General features: G+C 46.7%; 1 protein-coding gene across 10 annotated transcripts in view; it reads left to right on the forward strand.

Annotated features, from left to right (window-relative positions):
* fat3a (FAT atypical cadherin 3a) overlaps positions 1–11,311 on the forward strand; it is a 296,450-nt gene that overhangs the window by 236,830 nt on the left and 48,309 nt on the right. For all 10 annotated transcript variants that reach the window (XM_069166463.1, XM_069166467.1, XM_069166473.1 and 7 more), the window contains 4 exons: positions 2,388–2,663; positions 4,567–4,777; positions 6,023–8,751; positions 8,838–10,209. In XM_069166463.1, coding sequence (XP_069022564.1) covers positions 2,388–2,663; positions 4,567–4,777; positions 6,023–8,751; positions 8,838–10,209 — 4,588 coding nt within the window. The remainder of the gene's footprint in view (positions 1–2,387; positions 2,664–4,566; positions 4,778–6,022; positions 8,752–8,837; positions 10,210–11,311) is intronic.

The raw sequence follows: 11,311 nt of genomic DNA on the forward strand, positions 1-11,311 counted from the left end.
ACTACTGTAGTAGCAGCACTACTGTAGTAGCAGCACTACTGTAGTAGAAGTACTACTGTAGTAGAAGTACTACTGTAGTAGCAGTACTACTGTAGTAGCAGACACAGATGCTGCTCTGACTGCTCCATGCTAAACATTTAGCATAAAAACAGGGTTGGTAACAGGAAGCTCTGTTGTAACGTTATTAGACGTGGTGTCTGCTGTTTATTATTATTATCATATGTTCTGAGGACCCTCAACTGTCTCTATAAAGGACATGAAATGACACCGTGCAGTAAGAACATAATGTCTTCAACACAATCATCACAACATGAACACTGATGTGAATTTAGATAATGGGTCATCATGGAATATGAGAGGACAGACACAGAGATGACATGAGCATTTTTATAGAACAGGAAAAACTGTTCTGATGTGAAGTACAAGTGAGATGCCTACTAATCCACCTGAGACACACACACACACACACACACACACACACACACACACACACACACACACACCTGTAAGACAGAGGAAAGCTCCCAGATGGAGAGTCAGCATGGCGTCCTGCCACCAGGGACCGTCTCCACGGTGGAGCTGCAGCCGGGTTTAAATTTAGACCGACCGTCTGGCAGCAGCAACTTCTGTTTCCCGCTTGCTTCTCTGTTCTCTCTGCTCGGGAATCACTGCAAACTTCATCATGTGTGCATGTGTGGTGTCAGTTTCCTCCACCTGCTGCTGCTGTGAGAGCTACGTCACCCAGTCGGAGTTCAGACACCGTGACGACATCCCATCGCTCAGCGGCTCCGTTAGTCCGACGAGTCCTCACAGCAGCTCGTCCTCATGGTGGACAACTCTGATGACCAAATTCTGTGTAACACACAAAACCTTAAAGTCAATCTGACCTCCTGTAGTAGGAGATCTTCCCCCTTTGTCCCAGACCATAATAACTTCTCCATCACTGTCAGTGCAGACTGATGAGGAGAGTCATGTTTAAAGTCCACCTCCATAGCTCCTCCCATCACATACACTCTCAGCTAAAAACACCTGATGGTGTTTTTATGTTTGTCACTTCTCTTTCTCCTCTTCCTCCTCTTCCTTCTTTTCCTCCTCCTTCCTCTTCCTTCTTTTCCTCCTCCCTCCTCTTCCTCCTCTTCCTTCTTCCTCCTCCCTTTTCCTTCTTTTCCTCCTCCCTCCTCTTCCTCCTCTTCCTTCTTTTCCTCCTCCTTCCTCTTCCTTCTTTTCCTCCTTCCTCCTCTTCCTTCCTCCTCCTCCCTCTTCCTTATTTTCCTCCTCCCTCCTCTTCCTCCTCTTCCTTCTTCCTCCTCCCTCTTCCTTCTTTTCCTCCTCCATCCTCTTCCTCCTCTTCTCCCTCCCTCCTCTTCCTCTTCCTCCTCTTCCTCCTGACATGTCAGCAGCTTGTATCCTGCTGCCCCTGGCCTAGCCCCGCCTCTTACTTGAACCAGGGTCTCAACCTGTCACCGTGACAGTCTGCAGTGTCCAAACAGCATCTTTGATAAAGTGCGTCGCTCCGCTACAGTCCAGTTTCCTCACAGTGTTTGATACGGTGAAATCTGCTCTCGTTCATTTCCTGTCGGCCTCCTCTGGACCCGCCTCTCTCCCCGTGTTTTCCTGAGTCATGCTGGGCTTCAGCACCAGTCATCTGTGACTCAGGAACTTTCCATGAGTCATGACACACACCAACCACCAACACACGACATGACTTCTCACACAACACACATTCAGTGGTGTTCATGGTTACATAACTCCGTCACCACGAGAGATAGTCGAGGGCAGTGACACCAGTGATGGCCGGACTCTCCGTGGGTTTCATGAGAGTTAAACTCGACTTTCCCGCTGCAAGTGAACGCAGCAATGCAACATGAACTCATTTAATTCCATCTGAAATGTGACTGTTATCAAAGTGTTAGAAGAGGGAGGGAGAGCTAAGATGTGTGCAGCACATTTTTCACAGGGCTGATACAGAAAGGACCTGGTCCAACTGGACTGTTACCACGGCAACGTCAGACCAAAACAAAGAAGACACGTTGATCCTGTTGTTGCATGCTGCTGTTCAGAAACATCTAAATCCACTTCACCACATGTTCCAGCCTCTATTGTTGCTGGGAAGACGTCCATGGAGCAGAACCCTGTTGGGTCACAGTGGTGTCTCTGAAACAGCCTCATGGACAGACAACAAAGGGACGCTCTCCTCAATTCTCTTCATACACAACAAATTTCATTAACAAATGTATTTTGTAAAAAAATTTGATCCTGTCAAGGACAGAAATATGAAACCTTTGTGTTCAACATATCTCCAAGATGCTCACTAAATGTCCCTCTGCTCACAAACAAGACCAAGACAACAGTCCTCAGTCAGTGACGTCTTCTTTTTAATGTTCCAGGTTCACATCACTGTTATGGACAACAACGACAACACTCCCATCTTCTCCCAGCCGACCTACGATGTCACTATCTCTGAGGACACACCGCCTGACACCGAGGTGGTCCAGGTTCTGGCGTCAGACCGTGATGAGCACCACCGGCTGACCTACTCCCTGCAGAGCGCCATCGACCCCAACAGCATGCGTCTGTTCCGCATCCACTCCACCCTCGGCACCATCTACACCGCCCAGAGGCTCGACCACGAGGCCTGCACCCAGCACATCCTCACCATCATTGTAAGACATGCTTCGGTCTGAGACGAGCCGCTGGTTCAAACCCTGCAGGGACTCAGAAACGTATGGTACCAGGCTGTAGGCGGAGTTATGTTAATAGAAGTGCTATGTTGAGGTCAAACACTCTCTATGATGCCATCGTTCCAGCTGACAGCAAAAACACCAGTCAAATAGCACGTCAAACATTCTTATCTATCTGCAATTCTTGTACAACCCTGTTTCCAAAGGTTGTCCCAACCCTAAAGTTGGGACGCTGTGTGAAATGTAAATAAAAACAGGATACAATGATTTGCAAATCACATAAATCCATATTTGATGGAAAATACACCAAAGAAACATCAAATATTGAAACTGAGAAATTTGTAATTTGTTATTAAAAATATCTGCTCATTTTGAATTTGATGCCAGCAATATGTCTCTAAAAGGTTGGGACAGGGTCAACAAAAGACTGGAAAAGGTTAAAAAGAAAAAAAAAAAAAACACCTCTCACAACTAATTACATTACATTACATTTATCTGACTCTTTTATCCAAAGCGACTTACAATAAGTTCATTTCAACCATGAGGGTACAAAACCAGAACAACAAGAATCAAGAAAATACAATTTCTTCCAGAAAGCCAAACTACAAAGTTCTATCAGTAAGTTCTATTTTAAGATACTAAAGTTCTACTGTTCAAGGTAAAGTCTGAAGAGGTGTGTTTTTATTTTGTGGTGGAAGATGTTCAGAGTTTCTGCTTCCTGATGTCGGTGGGGAGCTCATTCTACCATTTAGGAGCCGGGACAGCAAACAGTCGTGATTTTGTGATGATGTGTCCTCAGTGAGGAGCAACAAGCTGATTGGTAGAAGCAGAGTGGAGGGAGGGGCTGGGATGTAAGGTTGGACCATGTCCTGGATGTAGACTGGACCCGATCTGTTCACAGCACGGTACGCAAGTACCAATGTTTGGAAACGGATAATTATGTTACCATGGCAACAGATCACTAACATGATTGAGTATAAAAAGATCAGTTCAGAAGATGGGGAAAGGTTCAGAGACCCTGAACTGTTGAGCAGCTAAAATGATATCTTGGGCAATAATAGGACAACTTTTAATTTCCAAAACTCCAGAAACTGGTCTCCTCAGTTCCCTAACATTTACAGAGTGTTGTTAAAAGAAGAGGTAATGCAGGACAGTGGTGAACATCAAATTAAAAATGAGCACATATTTTTTATAAAACAATAACATTTCTCAGTTTCAACATTTTATATGTTGACTTTGGTCTATTTTCAATTAAATATGGATTGATGTGATTTGCAAATCATCACATTCTGTTTTTATTTACATTTTATACAGCGTCCCAACTGTTTTAGGAAACAGGGTTGTAAGATTAGTGTTAAAACGGTTGCATGTTGAACAATAACATCCAAACGTTACATCCAGGTGATTTAAAAGTCTTTCAAGAAGTGTCCAGATCAAGAAATGTTTTTGGTTTAACTATCTGACTGCTATGCTTTTATTGGTCTTCATCAGTAACCAGTAGGAGATCTATAACTACAGGTCAGAACAACAGGAGAGGAAGAGGATGTGTTCGGAGGAAATGATTTGTGTTTCATAAGCACAGCAGCAGGAAACAGAAGCAATCCTCACATCTGTGCGCTCATTCTACCTGAATTCATCATTAAGTGATTAAACAAATTACACCATACAGTGACCCAGCACCTACACAGTGTTTTACTGATTTGCATATCCAATAGTAAACTGTTCGTCTATAATCTGTGGAATTTGGAAGAAAACCGCAGTGGTGAAGGACGTGCTCTGATTAATGCGTCTGTTATACTTCAGACTCTGATGTCACCAGGGACAGTTAACATTTTTAATTCATATTATTAAAGAAGACCTTTTCTCGTGGTTTGTTTGTCCACAGGTGAAGGACCAAGATTTCCCGTACAGAAAGAATCTGGCTCGTGTATTAATAGAAGTGGAAGATATAAATGATCACGTGCCCATTTTTACCAGCGCTCTGTACGAAGGCTCAGTGTACGAGTCAGCAGCAGTGGGATCAGCGGTGGTCCAGGTCACCGCCCTGGACAAAGACAAGGGCAACAACGCAGAGCTGCACTACTCCATCGAAGCAGGTAGGCACCTCTGAAAAGGTGAATGAGTTCAATAAGTTCAGAGAGTACTGCTTGTGTTCCCACGGAGCTGCAGGAAGATAAAACCCTGATGAGTAACTGCTCCAAGTTCATCACTTGATCCTCATCAGTTCCTGAGTTCCAGGTGTGTTCTGCAGCGTTCTGGTGCCTCTGATGTTTCACACCTGAAACTTGATCAGAGCGAACATTAAACATTCTGTGGAACAGAGAGAAGTCTGGTGAGGAGCTACGATGGTGTTGTGGCTAGAAACTTGTGTGTTCTCATTTCACTGAGCGGCGTGTTGTCATAGTAAAGAACCCTGTTACCATGGCAACACAGTTTGGGTCATCTAAACTCTGTTTGTCCTCAAATGCCTCAGAATGTCCAGCAGAGCTCAGTGGTTTCACTAGGAGTGGTGAGGAGGAGGAGGAGGAGGAGTGGTGAGGAGGAGGAGGAGGAGGAGTGGTGAGAAGGAGGAGGAGGAGTGGTGAGAAGGAGGAGGAGGAGGAGGAGTGGTGAGGAGGAGGAGGAGGAGGAGTGGTGAGAAGGAGGAGGAGGAGTGGTGAGAAGGAGGAGGAGGAGGAGTGGTGAGGAGGAGGAGGAGGAGGAGTGGTGAGGAGGAGGAGGAGTGGTGAGAAGGAGGAGGAGGAGTGGTGAGGAGGAGGAGTGGTGAGAAGGAGTGGTGAGGAGGAGGGGGAATGGTGAGGAGGAGGAGGAGGAGTGGTGAGGAGGAGGAGTGGTGAGGAGAAGGAGTAGTGAGGAGGAGGAGTGGTGAGGAGGAGGAGGAGGAGGAGGAGGCTCTTCTTCCAGAGTTGGACGGAGACACCCTGAACGTCTCCAAGAACACGTCTCCAGGTGTCTTCATGGTCTCAGACCTCCTGAACCATCATCAGAGTCTCCGTGATGATTTCCAGAGTTTGATAGTAAACCTAACGTGAAGCTTCTGGTCATGTTCAGAATCAGAGATGAAACCAGAACCAGAACTCTGAACCAACACCAGAACTCAGGAACTGAAGATGAAGAGATGAAACCAGAACCAGAACTCTGAACCAACACCAGAACTCAGGAACTGAAGATGAAGAGATGAAGGTTGTACCAGTTATTTATCAGGGTTATATATTTCTGCTGCTCTGTGCGCATTAGTTGCAGTAGTCTCTGAACTTATTGATTTACTCTCGTATATGCTCCTAAATGCTTTACACCGCCCTATTATAATGTTTTCATAATTGTTTCTAATTCTCCAACAGGGAACGCAGGAAACGCCTTCCATATCGAACCAGTCCTGGGGATCATCACTGTTGCACGTGACCTTGACCTGTCCAGCATAGGTCACTATGTCCTCACTGTCAGAGTCACCGATAACGGCTCCCCCCCACTGTCCACCACTACGATAGTGCGCATTGCTGTCACTCTTTCTGACAACGCCGGTCCAAAGTTCCCTCAACCTGAGTACCAGACTGAGATCACAGAGAGTGCGATGGTCGGGACCTCGGTCACCACGGTCAGCGCGGTCAGCCAGTCAACCCTCACGTATGACATCAAGCAGGGCAACACATATCATGTCTTTCAGATTAATCAGTATAGTGGAGTGATTACTACTCAGAAGCTTCTGGACTATGAGACCACAGCATCCTATAACCTCATCGTCCAGGCGACCAACATGGCCGGCATGGCCTCCAACTCTACTCTGTTGATCCAGGTGGTTGATGAGAATGACAACCCGCCGGTGTTCCAGCAGCTTCACTACCACGGCAGCATCAGTGAGGTTGCTCCAGTCAACAGCGTGGTCTTGAACTCCGATGACTCACCTCTGGTCATCAGGGCCACTGACGCTGACCGCAACCAGAACGCTCTGCTGGTCTACCAGATCGTTGAGGACACGGCGAAGATGTTCTTTACGGTGGACTCTGGAACCGGCTCCATAAGAACCATCGCCAATTTAGACCATGAGACATTTGCCACCTTCCACTTCCATGTTCATGTGAGGGACAACGGTAGGCCACAGCTGACCGCAGACAGTCCGACCGAGGTCACAATACAAGTGGTTGACACAAATGATTCACCACCCCGCTTTACCCAGAATGCCTATGAAACAGTCCTGCTGCTCCCCACCTACGTCGGAGTAGAAGCTCTGCAGGTTTCAGCTATAGACCCGGACAAAGATGTCCCTGCAGAGCTCACATACTCTCTGACTGACGGAGTACTGGAGCACTTTGCCATCAAACCTTCCAGTGGAATTATCATTGTCAAAAACAACAGCTTCTCCAAAGAGCGTTTCCGCTTTAGCGTCAAAGTTTCGGACGGGAAATTCTCCAGCACAGCTTTGGTGACCATACTCGTCCGAGAAGCTCTGGACTCTGGTCTCAGCTTTACCCACAACATTTACTCTTCATCTATTAAAGAGAATGTATCAAATATCACCAAAGTGGCTGTGGTCAATGCCGTGGGAAACCGCCTCAATGAGCCGCTGAAGTACACCCTGCTGAATGCTGGAACGCGTTTCCGAATCCGTCCAACGTCTGGTGTCATCCAAACCACGGGTATACCGTTTGATCGGGAAGAGCAAGAGCTATATGAACTGGTTGTCGAGACGAGACGGGAGCACGACCGTCTGCACGTGGCTAGAGTTATGGTGAGAGTCCAAATTGAGGACATCAATGATAACGCTCCCGTGTTTGTTGGACTTCCTTATTATGCAGCAGTTCAAGTGGAAGCTGAACCGGGATCACCCATTTTCAGGGTCATGGCAGTAGATGGTGATAAAGGGATTAATGGAGAGGTGTCTTACTATCTTAAGGATGACCAAGGTCACTTTGAGATCAATCAGCAGACAGGTAGTCTCAGTCTCAAGAGGTCTTTTGAGTCGGATTTGTCCAATGTGGAATATCAGATGGTGATATATGCCAGAGATGGAGGGCATCCACCGCTCTCCTCCACCGTAGAGTTTCCCATAACTGTAGTCAACAAAGCCATGCCTGTCTTTGACAAATCCTTCTACTCTGTTTCTGTGAATGAGGATGTGGCCGTGCACACACCTATCCTCGGCATCAACGCCACCAGTCCTGAAGGTCAAAACATAATTTACACTATTGTTGATGGAGATCCATCTCTTCAGTTTGATATCGGTTTTGATACTGGAGTCATTAGTGTCATCCACTCTCTGGACTATGAAACAGCATCATCTTACCACCTGACTATCAGGGCCACAGACTATCTGACCGGCGCTCGTGCTGAGGTGGACGTCGAAGTGTTGGTCCAGGATGTAAACGACAACCCACCGATGTTCCAGAAGATCTCCTACCGGGTAGTTCTGTCAGAAACAGCCATGATTGGAACGCCAGCACTTCAAGTCATCGCCACAGACAAAGACTCCGAGAAGAACAATGTTGTCCGCTACCAGATCTTCTCAGATGTGCACAACAGCACGGACTACTTTCACATTGATAGCAGCAGTGGATTAATCCTGACAGCACGTATGTTAGACCATGAGCTGGTCCAGAAGTACGACTTTGTCGTCAGGGCCACTGACAATGGATTCCCACCGCTGAGCAGTGAAGTCTCAGTGACTGTGGTGTTGAATGACATGAATGACAATCCTCCAGTTTTTAACCAGCTGCTCTATGAGGCATACGTGAATGAGTTGGCACCCAGGGGTCACTTCATCACCTGCGTCCAGGCCTCGGACGCCGACAGCTCAGACTTCAACAAGCTGGAGTACAGTATTTTGTCAGGAAATGAAAGAATGAATTTTGTAATGGACAAAAAGACGGGAATCATCACGCTGTCCAGCCACCGTAAGCAAAGAATGGAGCCCGCCTACAGCCTTAATGTTTCAGTGTCTGATGGGGTGTTCACCAGCACTGCACAGGTCCATGTGAAGGTGCTGGGGGCCAACCTGCACAGTCCGGTGTTTGGACAGACTCTGTACGAGGCAGAGCTGAGGGAGAACATCGCTGTTGGAACCAAAGTTATACAGGTGAGTTTTGCTGAATAACATTGACAAAAATGACTTTGATCATAAGATATATGCCTGTATTGATGAAGACGTTTCTTGTATTCCAGGTGAAGGCAACAGATGCTGACCCTGGAGTGTTCGGTCACATCACTTATTCCTTTGTTAACGATGTGGGCAAAGACCAATTCAACATCGATGCTAACGGTCAGATTTTCACTGTAGAAAAGCTGGATCGCGAGGACCCAGCCAATAAGGACATCGTTCTCACAGTGGCAGCCCAGGATTCAGGTGGGCGTGTCTCCTACTGCACAGTACAGATTACTCTATTGGACGATAACGATAACGCACCTCGCTTCCATGCCACGGAGTACCGAGCCTCGGTCAAATCTGATGTGACCAAAGGGTTTCTGGTCACACAGATTCAGGCTCATGATCCTGACGATGGCATCAATGCCAAAGTGACATATTCCCTTTACAGTGAGGCCCACGTCCCCGTGGTGGACATTCTGGAGATAGACCCAGACAACGGATGGATGGTGACCAAAGGTAGCTTCAGCCACTTGAGGAACTCTGTTTTATCTTTTTTTGTGAAGGCTGTGGACAGAGGAAATCCAGTGCGACACTCTCTTGTGTCTGTCTATATCCATGTTCTTTCTCCAGACGCCTTGATGCCTGCTTTCAGCCAACATCATTACTTATTTAGCATGCAGGAGAACGCCCCCATAGGTTCAGCCATAGGGACGGTGAACCTCAACACTCCTCTTGGACATGGCTCCCTCTCTGCTACCTTTTCCCTCGTAAACGGAGAGACTGGTGAAAACAACCAAGACAGGGTGTTTGTGGTGGAGAAAGAGACCGGAGTGATAAAACTGGACAAGCCGCTGGACCACGAGGTGATCAAAGGATACTTCTTCAAAGTCACCGCCACGGCTCAGCAGGCTAAACTGGATTCAGTGACTTCGGTTGATGTTGAAGTCAGAGTATTGGATCTCAATGACAATAAACCGGCATTTGAAGCCAATCCTTATGACACCACCGTCATGGAGGGAATGTCAGTTGGTACCAGAATTATTCAAGTCCAAGCACTAGATCCAGACTCAGGGGCCAACGGCCAGGTGACATACCAACTGGGGACATCGATCCAGTCAGAAGGGGACTCGGACACATTGGCAGACACCTTTAGCATTGACAGCAACACTGGCTGGATCTCCACACGCAAGGACCTGGACCACGAGACCAATCCATCCTACACGTTTACTGTGGTGGCCTCAGACCTCGGGGAGACCCTGTCTCTTTCCAGCACCACCACGGTGACTGTGGCAGTGTCGGACATCAATGATAACCCACCCAGGTTCATGGAGAACCATTACTTTGGTTCAGTCCAGGAGAGCGACCCCCCAGGAGAGGTGGTGGCTGTGCTGAACACTCGAGACGATGATAGCTCTGCTGTCAACCGACAAGTCAGCTATCACATCACCGGTGAGAAAACATCTGTCATTGTACTGAAGCAGGAAACATGTCTGCTCAAAACATCATGTTTTTTAAGGGTTTGTTGCTATGACAAGTAAAAATAAGCATATTTGTGGTTCAGGGTGGAATGTGAATACACTTGGTTCAGATCACGGGGATACAAACCTTGTCCATGCACATCCTCCAGCTTGAATCCCACATCACTCATTTCTGCTCCGTCACATAAAAGGCATTTAACTTCCTGCTGTAGTACTGAATGTTGGTGTTTTGTGGATACAAATCTCTTACGCATGATACGCATGCATCTATATTAAAAACGATAAATATCAAAGGTAAGGCAGGGAAGCAAAAGAACAAAAAGAGGAGTGGAAACCAAGGTGAATGCATTAATAATGTGAATCCTGATCAAAAGGAATGTCTCTAATTGTCTGTGTGCTCATTCACAAGCGAGGAGGTAATAATGAAGTTACTAAGACAGAGCACCACCCTGCCAGTGGGAGACAGAGACCTAATGAAGGACTTTTATAGGAGGGAAATCCTTCCCCTGATAGCATTGTAATGAGAAAAAAGCAGACAGCTGGGCTCAATGACAGACATGTGAGCAATGTGACCTTCTAGCTGACAGTTGAGGATGGAGGGGGGGGGGGGTGCTGCTGCTGCTGCTAAACCTCAGTGAGAGAATTAATGTTATTCAAAGAAATGTCTGCTGATGAAATATAAATAATAGGAAGAACTGTGACCTTCTGATTTGGAAGAGAAGCACTTCATGCATTATGAAAGTGATGCAGATTGATGAAGTGCGAGTTTCACCAGAAAACCTTCAGCTGTAAGCCTGTAAGCAAGTTAGCATGGTGTCATGATGAGTGTTGCTCCTTTTTTTCACCAAATATCTGTCGCTTCCTGTGAAGTTTTCTTCAGTGAAACTGCAGAGATAAAATATGTTACTGCTCAAAGAGATCTTAGATATATATTAAGTGCTGTAGCCCTTTACATACCATTTCCCAAAACACAGGGATTTTCTCACATTGCCAAAATACTGTATATGTGAGCGATCTACGTCCAATGATCCACCCTCTCTCCACCACTGACTTCTCGTGGATCCTAATATCTG

The sequence above is a fragment of the Embiotoca jacksoni genome, unplaced genomic scaffold, assembly GCF_022577435.1.
Source record: "Embiotoca jacksoni isolate LCO1_2020_lvr unplaced genomic scaffold, fEmbJac1.0.p SCAF_39, whole genome shotgun sequence".
In the NCBI taxonomy this organism is placed as follows: Eukaryota; Metazoa; Chordata; class Actinopteri; family Embiotocidae; genus Embiotoca; species Embiotoca jacksoni.